The sequence below is a fragment of the Drosophila novamexicana genome, unplaced genomic scaffold (assembly GCF_003285875.2).
Source record: "Drosophila novamexicana strain 15010-1031.04,08,12 unplaced genomic scaffold, DnovRS2.1 tig00001429-arrow-arrow-pilon, whole genome shotgun sequence".
NCBI lineage: Eukaryota > Metazoa > Arthropoda > Insecta > Diptera > Drosophilidae > Drosophila > Drosophila novamexicana.
Genome location: NW_020824857.1, coordinates 360608 through 379489, shown reverse-complemented (window position 1 = coordinate 379489; position 18882 = coordinate 360608). Strand labels below are relative to the sequence as shown.

Genomic DNA, 18882 nt, shown 5'->3' with positions numbered 1-18882 from the left:
GTAGGATGGCAACCGAAGACTAGGGTTCCAATTTAAACCTCTTAATGCAAAAAGCAGAAATTGCTTCTGAACAGATTCAATACGATCCTGGATATTGTTATACTGCGGATACCAGATGCAAGAGCAGTATTCAAGGATAGGGCGAACAAGAGAGATGTACAGAAGTTTCGTTATGAAAGGATCGGTAAACTCTTTAGACCATCGTTTAATGAATCCAAGTACACCTTTTGCCTCATAACGATGGTATCTATGTGAAGATTGAAACAGAGTTTAGAATCAAACATTACGCCTAGATCCTTAACTGTTAGTATACGTCGCAAAGGGATATTGTCGATTGTATAACTGACAAGATAAGGTGTAGTACGATTAAAAGTCATAAACATACACTTTGAACAATTTAGATGCAATTGATTGGCCGAACACCAAAATTGCATAGTACACGGGAATGTGATTTAACATTTATTAAAAGAATAAAGGTAAAGGTCCAAGATGACAACCTTGAGGAACACCAGAAGTAACGTGATCCTGCTTAGAGGTAGTCAACCTCAGCATTAGTCTTTGGGTCCTACCTTTTAAATGAGAATTAATCTTAAGCAAGAGACGGAGGGAAACCTTTTCGGTCATGTTTTAAAAGTTTAATGTCATGGTGCACAAAGTCAAACGCCTTATAGTGTAAATGAGATCAGTTTGCATTTTCGAAAGGGAAGCATCATTTGCCAGGGAAATAAACTCAAGCAGATTGGTCGTAGCTGACCGATTCTATACGAATCAATGTTGAACTGATCCGAATTGATTATTTTTTTAAATAAGTTTGGAATAGTGGACAGTTTTGCAATGCCCTTAATTTTGTATATCAGACTTTCTACCTTTCTTGTGGAGAGGAATTTTATAAGATTCTTTCCAAAGAGATAGAAAGACAGAAGATTCAAGGGATAGATTAAAAAGCTTATGCAATGGATAAAGAAGAGAAGAGCTACGTTCCTTGAGTAGACAATCAGGAATATTGTCCGGCCCAGGAGAATAAGATTTTAAAGAGTTTATAGCTAATAGGAGAGAGGAGTGTGAAATAATGGGAGGAGGTATAGAACTAGCGGAAGAAATAGTATAAGGGTAAGAATAAATATTAGGACTGACTGAAGAGTAAATTGATTGGAAAAAAAAGAAGATGGCAAACTTGAAGATTTACGCTTCAAGTTTACAAAATAATAAAACTGTGTCGGCAAATTGCCTTTTACAACGAGTTAGATAATTCTCATAGCATTGCGATTTATGAAGAAACAAGTTCGACTTGGCTATGGAATATTTAGCCAAGTCTGTACACGAACCAGACTTTTTAAACTTTTTAAAATTTTAAGATTTTACATTTTTTAGATGGGGGGTTTTGAAAATGTAGTCGAAGGAATTTGACTTAGGAATACACACATGTAAGAGGGAGATTAGGGTGATATATATCATATAAGAAAGACCCGTCGGTTGCATAAATAAGCTGATTCAGCAACGAATAATTTTCCTTGCGAAAGCAACATCGGGGCTTATTGGCTGATGAGCACGAAATGAAAGGATTACGAACCAGACTTATTAAACTTTTTAAAATATTTGAATTTAAAATTTTTTAGATTTGATAATCTGGGAGTAAACCAGGGTGGTTTTGATGAAGTAGTCGAAGGAATTAAATTGGAAGTACTCTTATCAAAGAGGGAATTTAGGGTGTTATAAGAAAAATTAAGAGCAGTATTCATATCACCCAAGACATTTAAAAATGATCAAAAAAAATGATTAGAAATGGAATTGATTGGAAGCAAGGAAATGCCTAGCATGCAATCTATAAAGTCATACCGCGCTGAGAGAAAACACGTCATGCTTAAAAAAGGCAAATATTTAATCTTAAATTTATCGTGAGGAAAATTAAGCCAAAGCGCAATATTTTGCAGGGGTCAATGCCTAAGGGCGAGGAGCAGTCAAAAACAATTGTCACGACGCTGCACACATTTAGCATGTGAACACACAAACCTTTCGCATAATAGGGAATAGGTATATAGTAAAAATTTGACATAAATACTTAAAATGGGTAAATTAATTATTGAAGGCCTAGAATGTCTAAGTATAGCAGATATGTATAATACGCACATTGCAGCAATATGGGGTGCCTCCTTCATGACTTCATCGATGCAAATAGGCAAAGGAAATATTGTGCGGTTTATCACTAGTCCTTTCATTTGAGCTATACCATTTCGCATCTCTTGAGACTCAGTTTTCATATCATTTACAATTACTCGTGTCCATCCTTCTTGATTAACAGTGTTGTTCAGCAACGGAAAGAAGACATCATCGCACAGTACAGATAGATTTGCAAGTGCATTAGGCAGTAAATCACCTATCATAAGAGACTTTACGAAAATTATGGTTATAGGAACTAGAACGATTTGAATTCAAAACAAACCTGTAACATGTTATCGTCAGTAAGCTCCAAGGGTGTAAGGATGCGAATAAAATAGGCCACTTTTGCATATATCTTCACAGGGAAATTAAATGTGGGGTAGAGTTGTCCCGACGAATTTACGCTAAATATTAATCGCGGCTTGAAGGGATTGTTTAAAAATTCTTTTATTAAATCCTGTAAGAAAGCAGAAACAAAATGATTCATTAACATTTCTATTAATATACTGCATATACAGTATCGAGGATCGATACGACTATCTGGAAAAATATTTAAGGGAGAAAGTCAAATTATAATTGAACATTTTACAAAATTTAACAAACCTAAATAGATAATTATGGACAATGAATTCAGATCAAAACAAAAAATAAAATTTTTTTGAATCAGAACAGGTAGAAGAACATTTTACAAAACCCAACTCACATACAGGTTAAGCAGGTATTGAAAGATTACATTCTAAAATAATTGAAATTAAATGCTCACCGAAGAACAACGAGAAGGACCAATAAAAAATTATAAGCGAGTCAGACACAAGGACGAAACCTACTTCAGATTTACCAAATTACAAAATGTTCAGCCATGTTATATAAAAAGACCATTACAGCTTGAACCTAACCCAAAAGAAAATAGCAAATCACAATAAAATTTTTACTATTACTCTAGCCATTGCCATAAGCAAAAAATACTTAGAACGAGAAAGAAGGGCTATCGTCGGCTCGACGAAGATCTAATACCCTTGCATACCCAACCTTATCATAATGCTCATAGTCCTTTTCCCGTATCTAAGAAGAACCAGGAAAATAGTAAATGCCGAGTTTGGTCAAGATATTTCGATAAACAAATAAGGGTTTTAATCAAAATTGCTTGATAAATGATTATCGACCGATAGTTCCTTTGGCCGCTATATGATATAGTGGTCCGATCCTAATAGGATTTTGCCTACATATGAGGAGTATAGTAAAACTAATAAATGTCGAGTTTCGTCAAGATATCTTGAAAAACAAAATGTTTTTTCATACAATAACTTTATTTTCGACCGAAGCCAATTGAACTACACACGGACCAAAGTTCTATTGGACATGGTGCCATTTTAATGCATAAAATAAAAAATGGACTCAGAGTTACTTAAGCAAAATGTCAATCGTACGAGCTTGCAATCCTCGCGGTTTATACCGCAGTAAAACACTTTCGCCTTAATTTACATGGTCTAAAATGTATTGTGCATTCAGATTGCAAATTTCTGAAAGTAAGTATCAAAAAAATTGGCATTACTCCAAGGGTACATCGATAGTGGGCATATATTTAATCATTCGATTTCAGTATTGAATACAGAAAGGGAGAACGCATGTTGCATGCTGATTTCTTCTCGCGCAATTCATTGCCCATTGACTATAAATCCTCAGCGAAAACGGTATAAATGTGCATAAACCTAGCTGATATAACTGACGATTGGCTTCTAGCCGAACAGCAACGAGATTCTGACATTGCTACCATAATCTTGAAATTGCAGAACCAAGATATGGGAGTAGCTATCTCAGCGACGTACGAAAGATTTAAAGAAATGGAAGCACATAGTGTCTGCCTGTAATACCCACAGCCTTCAGATGGTCAGTCATTAATAATGTCTATGAGGCATTAATGCATTTAGGGTGGAAAAAAACTCATACATTATAACCTAGACGCCACCACAATAGTCGACCCTTCCACAAGTGCTCGATCATGGCGTGGTGAAGCACCTGTATCCGCTCCATGTTATCGTTGCTGGGCAGCCACAGCCTATAGATGTGTGATGACAGAACAACAACACAAAACGAGAAAGGACTATCTTCGGCACGCCGAAGATCTAATACCCTTGCAGACCCAACCTTTTCATAATCCTTATTGTGCTTTGCCCGTATCTAAGAAGCACAGTTAAATTAATAAATGCCGAGTTTGGTCAAGATATCGCAAAAACAAAAATGTTTTCCCATGCAAAAACTTAATTTTCGACCGATCGTTCCTATGGCAGCTGTATGATATAGTGGTCCGATCTTAATAGGATTTTGCATATATATGAGTAGTAAAGTAAAACTAATAAATGCCGAGTTTGGTCAAGATATCGTGAAAAATAAAAAATTTGTTCATACACAGTTTCAGAAAAAAGAATGAAGGGGAGCAAAACAGTAAGGTAGAGATAAGCATGGACCACCTTAATAAAGAAGAACGAGAAAGAAAGGTTATCTTCGGCACGCCTAAGATCTAATACCCTTGCAGACCAACCTTTACATAATGCTCATAGTGCTTTGCCCCTATCTAAAAAGTACTGGGAAAATAGTAAATGCCGATTTCGGTCAAGATATCTTGATAACCAAAAAAGGTTTTTAATCAAAAACCTGGTTTTCGACCGATCGCTCTTATGTCATCTATATGATATAGTGGTCCGATGATGATAGGATTTTGTATATATAAGGGGCATAGTTAAACTAATAAATGCCGAGTCAATATATATCGGGTCAATATATCGTGAAAAACAAAAAATTTTTCCATACAATAACTTAATTTTCGACCGATCGTTCCTATGGCAGCTATATGATACAGTGGTTCGATCCAGCAGGTTTTGACGTATGTGCTGCGAGAAGATCTGCAAAGTTTCATTAAGATAGCTTTAAAACTGAGGGACTAGTTCGCATAGAAACAGACAGACGGACAGACGGTCAGACGGACAGACGGACAGACGGACATGGCTATATCGACTCGGCTGTTGATGCTGATCAAGAATATATATACTTCTGTGCGTTACACATTTCACGACAAAATCATAATACCCTCTACAAGGGTATAAAGAATGAAAGAAAACAAAATCTACATTGACCGATGATACTGCCGTATGAGAAGTGAAATTTAAAGTAAATAAATGACTAATAAATATTACCCAATAATTTTGAGTATGGAATGATCCAAGCGAAAAGAACACACGAGGTTGTGTGAAATGTCAGGAAGGACGTGTCGTATATCAAACAATTATTGTGACTATTTTTTGGAATGTAAAACATAGAATACTATCCTATTTGTATTAGGGTTGCTACTGAAAGCATGGTGTGAGACAAATAAATTAGTCTCTATCGAGCATGGCTCGAGTGTGTTGTGTAGCGTTCAGTGTGGTATTTACTGATAAGTGCTCACTAACAGTACTTAAAGTCAGAGAAGAATGTAAAATGACAAGAGCAAGTGTAGTGTCCTGTAATAGGGCACATTTTATTATTTTTTTGTGACTACAACGACTTGCTGTGGTGCCACTATGCCTAATTGTAAAGGAATTTCTGTGAACCGATATATATATAACGAAGATTAAAGAGTAACAATAATTTGTATGTATATAAACGCATTTTTAATAATGTAAAATGTATTTTGAAAGCATTGGCTATACTAAAAACATTTGATAGGCACAAAGTATACTACAACTATGTCAGACATAGCCTCAATCATTACACTTACATATGAGATGAGCCAGATTTTCGTAATCGCGCACTAAACGTGCTGCGATTACAGAAAGACCTCATAAAAGTGATATGTTCAATAATCTTATTTTAGTTAATTATTTAAATTATAATTAATGTATCTATTATATATCTTTCATTGTCTATTGGGCCATCCTTGCTAATCAAAAGGAAGCCATATTTATTTTTCCAGCATAATTGACAAATTTGATATATTCATATCGATCTTCACATTTTGTTGACCTTGATTGAATATTGTTATTTTATTTATTTGTTTATTAATAATCGACAAAACGAGTGTCTTCCTAATTATTCAATATTATATACATATATATTAAAATTTAATGCTAAAAGCCTAGTTAGAGTACAAAATTTTCTAATAGCATCACCAACCGATGGAGGTGTTTTATTCGCCAGTCCTGCCAGCTGTGCTCCTATTCACAGCTAATTTTGTCAGTGACGCTATTAGAGCCTACAGCTAAGAAGAAAGGTGTTAGTAGAGAAAATAGTGTTCTTTAGCTAAAATTAAAAATAATCTTAATTTACTATATTAATTAAGAATATACAATAAATAGGGAAAAAGAAAAAGGGAAATTATTAATAAAGTAAAGGTATTAAACATGATATATAGAATGTTATGTAGATAGGATAGAGCGATAGTAATGGTAAATCACGGAGCCGGTGAGAAAAAATGTATACCCTGTCAGGCAAGCTATGCCCGTGCTCATAGCTGGGAATGGTCACAATGACTTCCCGAAGGTATCCTGAAAGCAACGAGTTCATTTGCGGAAGAGAAACTTCGGTAGAGAAAACGTAATCTAAACTATTGTAATTTATAGTAATTTCAAACAGCACGTGGAGGGAATTGTGCATGACATATTATGTTGTGCACGTAGATAGGAATAAGGGGAGATAATTTCTGGTTGGTCTGTAAGGAACAGAGAATTGAAGACGCCCTAACAGTAAAGGAGAATCTATATCGCCAACAATCAACTTTTGTAGGAAGACAACACCGAGAATTGCCCTACAGTTGGTTAACGACGGAAGATTAAGAAGTAGTCTGCTGGAGTAGGATGGCAACCGAAGATTAGGGTCCCAATTTAAACCACGTAAGCCAAAAAGCAGAAATTGCTTCTGAACAGATTCAAACGATCTTGGCTATTGTTATACTGCGGATACCAGATGCAAGAGCAGTATTCAAGGATAGGGCGAACAAGAGAGATGTACAGAATTTTCGTTATAAATGGATCTAACGATTCTCTCTCTTTACCATCGTTTAATGAATCCAAGTACACCTTTTGCCTCATTAACGATGGTATCTATGTGAAGATTGAAACAGAGATTAGAATCAAAAAGAGCGCCTAGATCCACAACTATTAGAATACGTTGCAATAAGGTATTCTCGATTGTATAACTGACAAGATGAGGTGTAGTACGAATAAAGGTCATAAACATGCACTTTGAACAATTGAGATGCAATTGATTATCCGAACACCAAAGTTGTTCAAATCGTCTTGTAGACGAGAATGATGTAGGGGATTAGTGTATGATAGAATAAGTTTCACATTATCTGCATACATAAGTACCATGATATGTGATATAACCGAGTGGATATCATTTATAAAAACAATAAAGAGTAAAAGACCAAGATGACTACCTTGAGGACACCAGAATTAACTTGAACCTGCTTTAAGGTAGTCTGCCTCAGCATTGTATAACTGACAAGATGAGGTGTAGTACGAATAAAGGTGTAGTACAAATAGTCTTTGGGTGCTACCTTTTAAATAAGAATTAATCATGGTGCACAGAGTCAAACGCCTTACTGAAGTCAGTGTAAATGACATTAGTTTGCATTTTCGAAAGGAAAGCATCATTTACCAAAGAAGTTAACTCAAGCCGATTGGTCGTAGTTGACCAATTCTTTACGAATCCATGTTGAACAGGGGAAACAACTTATTTGAAGACTTACGCTTCAAGTTTACCAAATTATAAAAAAGAACCTACTCGGTCAAGCTTAAAAAGTAAAATGTCATGGTGGACAGAATCAAACGCCTTACTGAAGTCATTATATTGGTCCGTTGGAAGTACAGCCCACTCGTGGGCGTCCATAAGTCCTGGTTTCTCTTCTTCGTCATCAGTCATCTTTTGGTGGAATGGCTTCTGTTGCGAAATATTGGCCACCCTCTATAGTTCGCCTGGCTTTGCTAGGCGCACAATGATGGGAGATATGATTTTGACAAACCGACAGCGACCGTCAAATTTGGGTCCAAATTTTCAGAAAAGCCCTCAGCGGCGTTGGACAGTTGGTGCTGCCGTATCAGGACCATCGAGTCCAACGAAGGCCGCTACTCTTGTCTCCGCAGGTTGTAGTGTCTACCATGGTCCTTTGATGCGCGCTGAAGGTTGCTAGGGGCGATATAAAAGATTTATTTTAGCCTATCCGTCTTCGTCCTAGGGTCGAATGCACCCCGGAGTCACCTGATCGTACAAAGCAGCAGGCAACCGCGGCTCCCTGCCCTGCAGGAAAGCGGGACTGAATCACGTCCACACTTGTGTTTACCGCTAGCGATATCTCGGGCAAATACTCGTCCCTCGGCTGTTGTTGGTCCTCTCGGAAGGATTCTCTTGCGGAGAGTACGGGGCAGTATACTGGACCTCTACACGCAGGATTCCAGAAAAGCCTTGAAGCTCTGGCTTGTGAATTGTACCCCGGTGTCACACACGAACTTCTTCGGTACGCCGAACCTGCCCAAAATCCTCTCTCGGAGCGCTGTTTGCAGGTGCGCGGCCGTGGCTCTCCTGAGAGGGACCAATTTCACCCACTTCGAAAAGGCACCATGGAACACCCGTAGCATTGTGTTATCATGTTTCGACCGTGGAAGGGGCCCAACGAAATCCGCGCAGAGTACTGCCATCGGCTCTGCTACCTGTCGTCAGCATACGTCCAGCCGGTTTGAGTTTCTAGCTCTTGAACTTCTGGCAGATTTCACAGCACTCGTCGTATTTGGCGGTGTCGCGGAATCTGCCCGGCCAGTAGTATTTCTGAACCAACCTCGACACGGTTTTCCTCACGCCTTAATACACGGCCGTGGGAGTATCATGACATTCACTAAATACCATCTGCCGTGGATCACTAGCCACACATAGCTACCAGGGAATGTAGTGCTCGTCGTCCGTCCGATGGCCCAAATGCCTATATAGATGCCCATTTTCTTCAGTGTAGTCCGGGAAATTGACCGGCTCTTCGGCGATTCTAGCACGCAAACACGCGACCCATTTGCAGAGTGACTCGGCGACCACTGCTTGCTGACAGGTCTCTAGAGGATGTCTTGAACGTGCGTCGGCCACAACGTTGAGCTTTAAATTGAAACTGTTGCAGTTCTTGTGTTTAAGAGCGCCGTTTGCGGCTGTAGCTGAGTCGCGAAGTTGGGAAGGAAGTGCGTGTACCATGACGCCATCCCGAGACACTGCCGCAACTCCTAACAATTAGTCGGGACCCTAAGGTTACCGCCTCCACTTTCTCTGGATCCTTACATATTCCGTACAAATGACGTGCCTCAGGTAGCCCAGCCTCCCCCTAAAGCTGCACCACTTCCTATTTAGCCTGAGATTGGCCGCTCTCAGCCGGCGGAATACCTCAAACATGTTGCTCTTTCGTTGCCCCTATTACCACGATATCGTCCAGGTAGGCGAACGCATTAGGATCCATATCCGGCCCTATTATCGTGTCCAAGGCTCGCTAAAAGTTCACACACGCCGAATGTAGTCCAAAGGGCATGACCTACCATTGAGAGAGACTTCTTACTGGGACTGTGAATACCGTGCATTCCCGACTATCAGCTGCCATCGGTGTCTGCCAGTACCCGTGCTTCAAGTCCAGAGTGGAGATGAGCCGTGCGTGACGTAACCGCTCAAGCATGTGATTAATCCGAGGAATAGGACAAGCATCTGGGATGGAATGCGCGTTGAGTTGCCTGTAGTCGATGTACATGCACAACTCGCGAGTTTTCTCCGTGACTAAGACGATTGGGGAGCTGTGCGGACTACGCAAATGCTCAATGGCACCTGCCTGGATCAGCTCATCCACATGCTCGTCGATCACCCTCTGCATGGCCGGATTCTTCGGATTATATCTCTGCTTCAAGGCCCCAGGCTTTGCGACCGTGCCGCCACCGTCTCTAAGAGCAGTTCTGCCTTCCCGTGGGCTAACATTGAGGGCATGATAAGCATCGACATGCTGATCACCTACCCCGCTAGGCCAACGTCCAACCACAACGCCTTCCCTACATCCAGCGTAGACCCGTCTGCCAGACGAATAATCGTCTGTACGTCCTCCGCTCTTCCCCGAATCGCCCACCTGCTTACGCAGTCCTCACTCATACAGCTGCGGGTGGCTCCAGTGTCGATTGTTGCAGGCATCGCTCGCTCGCCCGCCAATTTCCATCGTAGCAACGATTCGGCCAACATTTACCTTCAGCGAGTGTCCTATTGCTTGGTCCGAGTGTGTCGGCGACGCCGTTGCCCATTTCCCGCCTCCATGCGGGCTCCATCTCTTCTGACATATTTACCCTCCCCTCCGATATCTGACGCGGTCATCCACCCACGTCAAATAGGACGCCCCAGATGGTGGCTCTATTGTTTTGGCATATCGGCAAGCCGAGCCCAAATTTCGGATAAATGACTGCCATCCCGCTTGATAAAAAAAAATTTTGACCATCCCTCACTTAGGTCTTCGTTTCTGTCAAAGAAGACACAGGACTTAGTTGAGCGATCGTATTTCATTCCGAAATTGAAGGACAAAGTAGCACGAATTGTTCACAGTTGTATAGAGTGCATTATTGTTAACGAGAAATTTGGAAAGCGGGAGGGGTATTTAACGCCTATAGATAAGGGCGATAGACCCTTTTTGACTTACCACATTGACCACGTTGGGCCAATGGAGATAACCAAAAAGCTGTACAATTATATCTTTGTGGTGGTTGATGCACTCTCGAAATATGTTTGGTTGTACTCTACTCGAAGCACAGGTATAGATGAAGTCATTAAGAGCTTGGAAGTACAGGCTACAAACTTTGGTAATCCTTTACGAATAGTGTCAGATAGAGGCGCTGCATTCACGTCCCATTTATTTAGTGAATATTGTGAAAAGCGTAATATTCAACATTTAATGATTGCAACTGGAGTTCCGCGTGGTAATGGGCAGGTAGAACGCATGCACAAAATTGTGGTACCGATGCTATCGAAGTTGAGTCTAGGAGATGCAGGTGCCTGGTACAAACACTTGAGTAAAGTTCAACAAATCATAAATAGCATAGAGCCGCGAAGCACTAAAGTCTCACCTTTCAAGATATTAACTGGAATGGACATGCGTATAAGTAGCGAGCCGAACTTAAGAGAGTTAGTGAAGCAGTCGTTAATTACAGAGCTCGACGAGGAACGTGAAAAATGTAGAGAGGAAGCTCGTGAAAATATAAGGAAAATATAAGAAGAAAATAAAAAGGCTTTCAACTCTAAGAGAAAACCAGACAGACAATATCAAGTTAATGACATGGTAGCTATAAAGCGTACACAATACGGGACAGGCTTAAAACTTAAGGGAAAGTATCTCGGACCGTATAAAGTTGTGAAGGTAAATAATCACGGAAGGTATGAGGTAGAAAAAATGGCAGGTACAGAAGGCCCGTGTAAGACGTTGACTTAAGGGGACGTGCGCGGAAAACGCAGAAGGCTCAATGCAGAATTTCATGGGATTGTAAAATTCGGTTACAGCAGAGGCAACGTCGGAGGCAGCGAGTGCGAAGACGCAGCAAGCTCAGTGCAGAATTTCATTGTGTGAAATTCGGTGACAGCAGAGGCATCGTCGGAGGCAGCGAGTGCGTAGACGCAGCAAGCTCAGTGCAGAATTTCATTGTGTGAAATTCGGTGACAGCAGAGGCATCGTCGGAGGCAGCGAGTGCGAAGACGCAGCAAGCTCAGTGCAGAATTTCATTGTGTGAAATTTGGTGACAGCAGAGGCATCGTCGGAGGCAGCGAGTGCGAAGACGCAGCAAGCTCAGTGCAGAATTTCAAGTTGTGAAATTCGGTGACAGCAGAGGCAACGTCGGAGGCAGCGAGTGCGAAGACGCAGCGAGCCGAACTTAAGAGAGTTAGTGAAGCAGTCGTTAATTACAGAGCTCGACGAGGAACGTGAAAAATGTAGAGAGGAAGCTCGTGAAAATATAAGGAAAATACATGGTAGCTATAAAGCGTACATAATACGGGACAGGCTTAAAACTTAAGGGAAAGTATCTCTGACCGTATAAAGTTGTGAAGGTAAATAATCACGGAAGGTATGAGGTAGAAAAAATGGCAGATACAGAAGGCCCGTGTAAGACGTTGACAGTGGCAGAGTTTATGAAACCATGGCTTGACCAATCCGAGGCGAATTGTCCGTCAGGACAGCCGAATGTAGGATATGATAATCAACGTCAAATACGTAGTGGCTATCGGTTCTGATCGTGTCGTCTGTAAATTAGCGCTGTTAAACTCAAGATACAAAAGAGAGTGTCCGTCGAGGCTGTTAAACTTAAGCTACAAAAGAGAGCAGCCGCTGTTATTACTAATTAACATAGGACAAACTGAAGCTGTTGTGCTGAAAATTTACATGTAAGAATATCAAAACTGAAAATAGTAAATAAGAATAATTTGAAAACCTAAAATCTAAGTAACCGAGTGACGATTTTGTAAAATGGAGAGAAACTAGATTCTAAGTCTTCGTGTCGATCAATTACGCGAAAAATTAACAGATTTGCAATTGAGTACTGCAGGACGCAAAGCTGAACTGCAAGCAAGACTATTTGAACATTATGGCATGGAAATAGAAGAAGAGGGTTCAGGTGATGATACGTCGGTTAATACAGCACCTTTGATGCAGAGTCCAGAAAGAGCTAGGTCGTGGTTTACGCTGAAAGATGTTGAGGGTAGCGTGTACAAATTTGATGGGTCGAGCTCGAGAGATATTGAACAGTGGGTGAGTGAGCTAGAAGAATGCGCTATAACAGTACAGTGGAGCGACTTACAGTTATTTATCTATGCCAAACAGTTGCTTGAGGGTGCCGCTAAATCATTTATTCGTAGTCAGCGGGGTATTAATAACTGGGAAGCGCTAAAGAACGCATTGAAAAATGAATTTGGAGTAAGGTTGTCATCAGCAGAAGTTCATAGACGTTTGGGAAAGCGACAGCAAAAAAAGGGCGAGACATTGTTAGAATTTTTATATGCGTTGATGGAAATAGCAAAATCTATCGATCTCGAGGATGAGAGTTTGATTGACTATTTTATAGAAGGCATACCGGATTCTAAAACTAACAAGTCGCTATTGTATCAAGCAAGAACAATCAAACAGTTGAAAGCTCAGATAGAAACCTATCAAAAAGTTCGTGCTTCTTGCCCACCGCCCAGAAAACCTGGATCGACAATTGCAAAAAGAGAACCTACCGTGGGTCAATACTTTCAAGCAAACAAAAGCCGTAAATGTTTTAAATGTGGCGCCGACTCACATGTAATAAAGGACTGTCCCAAAAATACTTTTTCTTGTTTTAAATGTGGTAAGCCAGGACACCGTGCCGTGCAGTGTAATGGTGAGAGCCAATATAAACAAGAAAAATCGACGAATGTTGTCCGAGACGAAAAGTGGTCGTTAAAGTCATTAAGCACATTCACTTCTTCTGGCTTAGAATTAAAAGATGTCGTTTGTGGCGCAGTGATTTGCAAAGGTTTAGTGGATACCGGAGCGGACCTGTGTCTTATGCGTAGGTGTGTATATCGGAAGTTAGGAATCAGACAGTTAACAGGATGTTCTAAGACTCTAACGGGTATAGCTGATAGCCAAATTCTGACGTTTGGAAGCTTTATAATACCCGTCAAGATTGAATACATTCAAATGGAAATCGAATTTCATGTCGTACCAGATGAGGATATAAGTTTCGAAGCAATTCTTGGCAGAATCATTTTGGATCATGTTGACTTGCAAGTGACTAAAAAGGGGACTTTATTAAAACCGAAAGTTGATGTAGAAAATAAAATGATCAGCGCTGACAATAGTTCTGGTTTTGAACTGTTTCATGAGTTTGAAAGTATGTGCATGTTAGCTGTGGACCAAGAGGCGGTTACGATCGAATTAGATTTTTCCCATTTGAGTAAGTTGCAACAAAAAGAGGTTAGGCAACTAGTACATTCGTACAAACCAACCAGAAATCCAAGCTCTCCAATTGAGATGAAGATTCTTTTAACAGACGAGCTGCCAGTATTTCAGCATCCGAGACGTATAGCCGTGTGTGATCAGAAAATTGTTGATGAGCAAGTGAAAGAATGGCTAGCGGAGAAAATTATCAAGCCCAGTATGTCAGAGTACGCCTCACCAGTTGTTTTAGTGGCCAAAAAGAATGGCAAAAAGCGTTTGTGCTGCGACTACCGTAAGCTAAACGAAAAGGTGATTCGTGATAATTTTCCTATGCCTCAAATGGATACTGTAATTGAGAAGCTGCAAGGTGTGTCAATTTTCACTACTCTAGATTTGACAAATGGATTTTTCCATGTACCAGTTGAAACAGGCCCGCAAAAATATACTTCATTTGTGACTCAAAATGGGCAGTATGAATTTTTATACGTGCCTTTCGGAATTTCAAACTCTCCAGCAGTGTTTACTAGATTCATAATGGCAGTTATGCGAGAATTAATACAAAATAATGATGCGGTCGTTTATATGGACGACGTCATAATTCCGAGCAGCAATGTCGAAGAAGGCCTGGTGAAGCTTAAAAGAGTGTTGCAGGTTGCAGGAAAGAATGGTCTACGCATAAATTGGTCGAAGTGTCAACTGTTGCAAGGGAAAGTTAGCTTCTTAGGGTATATAGTGCAAAAGGGCACTATAACTCCGAGCGAGGAAAAGACCCAGGCTGTTGCAAATTTTCCGATACCCCGGGATAAAAAGGATATTCAGCGATTTTTGGGGCTGACATCCTATTTTCGTAGGTTTGTAGAGGGGTACGCAGTAATTGCAAAACCGTTGTCCGACATTTTGCGAAAGGATGCAATGTTTGAATTTAAAGACTTGCAGCATGTCGCATTTGAGCAATTGAAAGCAGCTTTGACCAGTGGACCTGTATTAAAATTGTATAGTCCTAAGTTACAAACGAAAATTCACACGGATGCTAGCAAGTTTAGTTTTGGTGGAGTATTGCTGCAGAAAGACCCAGAAGACTGTTTGTTTCATCCTGTTCAGTATATGAGCCGTAAGACAAATGCAGCTGAAGAAAAGTACGATTCATACGAATTAGAAGCCCTTGCCGTCATGTCTGCTCTAATAAAATGGCGTGTGTACGTATTAGGCATAAAGTTTAAAATCATAACCGATTGCAATGCGTTTACAATGACGATGAGGAAAAAAGAAGTGCCTTTGCGTGTAGCCAGATGGGCAATGTACTTGCAAGACTTCGACTATGAAATTGAGCATCGTTTGGGTTCCAAAATGCGTCATGTTGACGCCTTGAGCCGTGTTTTCTGCTATGTGTTGACCGATAGCTTAGTACATCGTTTGAGAGAAGCACAGTTGGGGGATGAATGGACAAAGATAATTCGCCAAATTGTTGAGGAAAAGGGGTATGAAGATTTCTACATTGAAAACAAAATCTTGTATAAAGACCCGAATCGGGAGTTAATTGTTGTGCCATGTCAAATGGAAACGGAAATCATTCGTATTGCACACAAGCAGGGTCATTTTTCCGCTAAAAAGACTCAGGATCTCGTGGAGATAAACTATTTTATACCAAAACTAAAGGAGAAGGTGGCCCGAACTGTAGATAGTTGCATAGAATGCATTATTATGAATGCTAAAACTGGGAAAAAGGAAGGATTTCTGACCCCGATAGATCCCTTATCTATTGTGTACTTATCATATCGATCACGTAGGGCCAATGGAGCTAACCAGCAAACGTTATAACCACATCCTAGTGGTGGTAGATGGGTTCTCCAAATTTGAGTGGTTGTACCCCACCCGCAGCACTGGTGTTGATGAAGTTTTAAATTGCTTAGAAAGGCAATCTGTCCTGTTTGGAAATCCAGAGCGAATCGTTTCTGATAGAGGTACTGCATTTACGTCACATCTTTTTAAAGAAACAAAGCATAGCGCACCTGATTATAGCTACAGGAGTACCGCGAGGAAATGGTCAGGTAGAGCGAATGCATAAAATAGTTGTGCCAATGCTTTCTAAGTTAAGCCATGATAGTCCTGGCAGTTGGCATAAACATTTGGGAAGAGTTCAACAAGTGATCAACCGGACTGCACCAAGGAGCACAAAAGTATCCCCTTTCAATATTCTAACAGGTCTGGAAATGCGTATACCAGACGATCTAGAGTTAAATAAACTAGTGAAAGAAAGTTTGATCGATGAGTTGGAAGACGAACGAAGGGCAACGCGTGAGCAGGCGCGGGAATATATCCAAAAGCTGCAAGATGAAAATAGAAGGAAATTTGATCTAAAAAGGAAAATGATATTCAGTACAAAATAAACGATTTAGTAGATATAAAGCGCACTCAGTATGGTACGGGATTAAAATTAAAGGGAAAATTTTTGGGGCCATGTAAGATGGTGGACGTTAAGAATCATGGTAGATATGAAGTTGAGAAACTAGGCAGTGGAGAAGGACCGTGTAAGACGACAACAGTTTCAGAGTATATGAAGATGTGGGATTCCTTCGGGTCGAAGGACGTGTCAGGAGGGCCGAATGTGGGAACCCTAGAAGGCGAGCAACATAGAACAACGGGCAGCGGTCGTTGCTTCTGATCGCTCTCTCTTCGCTCACTTGTAGCTTTGCAGTTTTGCATCAAAGAGCAGGCTGCGCAACGCGAAAAGAAAATGCGGACACTTTGCATTTGGGAGTTGACTGAAGAACTCGCCGTCCGTCGAAGAGTTAAAGTTTTAATTATAACGTAAATCATCCCATAATAACTTAAAAATAATATTAATCAATCATCTTATAATGTTAAACATATTTGTAAAAGTTAACCGCTTTGAAACAAATTATAATAAGAAACTTTGTAATTCTATAGTAATAAAGAAACTACATATAGCTTCTAAAATAGAATATATATATATGCATTTGATGTTCGAAGAAGAGGGTTCAGGGTATCCTATAGTCAGGAGCTCCCGACTAGAACCTCTTACTTGTGTTTTTTTTCAGTTGGTTGATCAGGCAAATTTTTTTTTTTTGTTGGGAATTCATAAATGAACGTAAAGACTTCATAAAGAACATTTATATGTTTTATTCGTTAAAAAAAATTTAGTCTATTCTTATGAACTTTTTGGGTCTTATTTTTGTTATCTTTAATTAGAATGTTATCCCTATTTTCAATGTTAGCTATTGTATATGGACCTATATATACTGGATCCAATTTTTTGCCAGTTTCGTTTCTTAATACAGTATGTCAAGAAATTGTTTTCACACTAGAAAAAAAATTATTTTTCGTTTGTTGCGCGTCAGAAATTATTTAGACACTCTTAAAAATGCCCAGTTAGTGTATTTTAATCACCAATTGGGTAAAAGTGCGCTGGAATTATCAGAAATGTTTTCTGTAACCCGTAAGACCATTTATAATATTATAAATCGCGCTGAAAACGAGGGAAGATTGGAGCCAAAGAAAGGAGCCGGTCGGAAGCAAAAAATAAATAAACGAGCGGAGCGCGCATTGGTGAAAAAACTGGACCAAAATCCGATGATTTCGACGAGAACTCTTGCAAGAGATCTTAAGGAAGAGTTGGATCTAGACGTATCCCACGAAACTGTACGTCAGGTCATACTACGACACGAGTACAAATCAAGAGCTGCTCGCAAGAAACCAATGCTCTCTGATGTAAATGTTGGAAAACGCTTGTCCTTTGCCACAATGTACCACAACCAACCTGCCGAATATTGGGATGACGTCATCATCTGCGATGAGACGAAAATGATGCTATATTATAATGATGGGCCAACAAGGGTATGGCGTAAGCCCTTAACATCTTTAGAAAACCGAAACATCATTCCGACAGTTAAATTTGGCAAACTGTCCATTATGATTTGGGGGTGCATCTCAAGCCAAGGAGTCGGAGATTTGGCTTTTATTGAAAACACGATGGACGCACAACAATATTTAAGCATTTTGAAGAACCAGTTGACAAGCAGCGCGAATAAATTTGGGTTTATAAACAATAATATGCCGAATTTTAAATTTTATCAGGATAACGACCCAAAGCATAAGGCGCATATGATACGCTTGTGGCTACTTTATAACTGTGGTAGTCTTCGATACACCTGCACAAAGTCCTGATCTTAATCCCATAGAAAATGTCTGGGCTTTGTTAAAGAAAAGAGTGGCTAAAAGGCATCCAACGAACCGAACTGCACTTAAAACTGCTATACTAAAAGAGTGGCAGCAGTTGCCGAGCCATTATGATTTTAAAAAGCTTATTCATTCAATGAAAAAGCGAAAACAATTTCTTGACATACTGTATCTCCTATTTTTACTTGAAAATCTATAACTTTTTATCAAAAAGTTCCTTACTTTTTGCTTTATGTTTTTCAAGCATTATCCTAGACCTTTTATATGCTATTTCTAATCTAAACTTAACTTCTTTAACATAATCTTCTACATTATATAGTGGGTCTATTCTATTTATATTATAAAAATCTTTTGGTAAATTGGGTGTTTTACCAAAAATTAGCTCATATGGACAATAATTGCGTGCCATAGAGGGGGTCGTGTTAAAACAGTATACGAAGTATTTGATCCATACGTCCAAATCAGTTTTATCAACTGATATATATTCGTTAAAAGTCCTGTGACTTCTTTCTACTGTTCCAACTGTCTGCTGATGATGTGCAGTTGATGTTATGTTGTTTATTTTTCATATACTTGCACAAATTGTTTATAATTGAATCCGTATATTCCGT

General features: G+C 39.8%; 1 protein-coding gene across 1 annotated transcript in view; it reads right to left on the bottom strand.

Moving 5' to 3' along the window:
• The window catches only part of LOC115767635 (dynein beta chain, ciliary-like), a 600196-nt gene extending 597092 nt beyond the window's left edge, over window positions 1–3104 (bottom strand). The window contains exons 1-3 of the mRNA XM_030711924.1: window positions 3096–3104; window positions 2441–2614; window positions 2128–2387 (exon numbers count right to left, since the gene is read on the bottom strand). Of these exons, the coding sequence (XP_030567784.1) occupies window positions 2128–2387; window positions 2441–2614; window positions 3096–3104 (443 nt within the window). The remainder of the gene's footprint in view (window positions 1–2127; window positions 2388–2440; window positions 2615–3095) is intronic.
• Between the last annotated feature and the right edge of the window lie 15778 nt (window positions 3105–18882).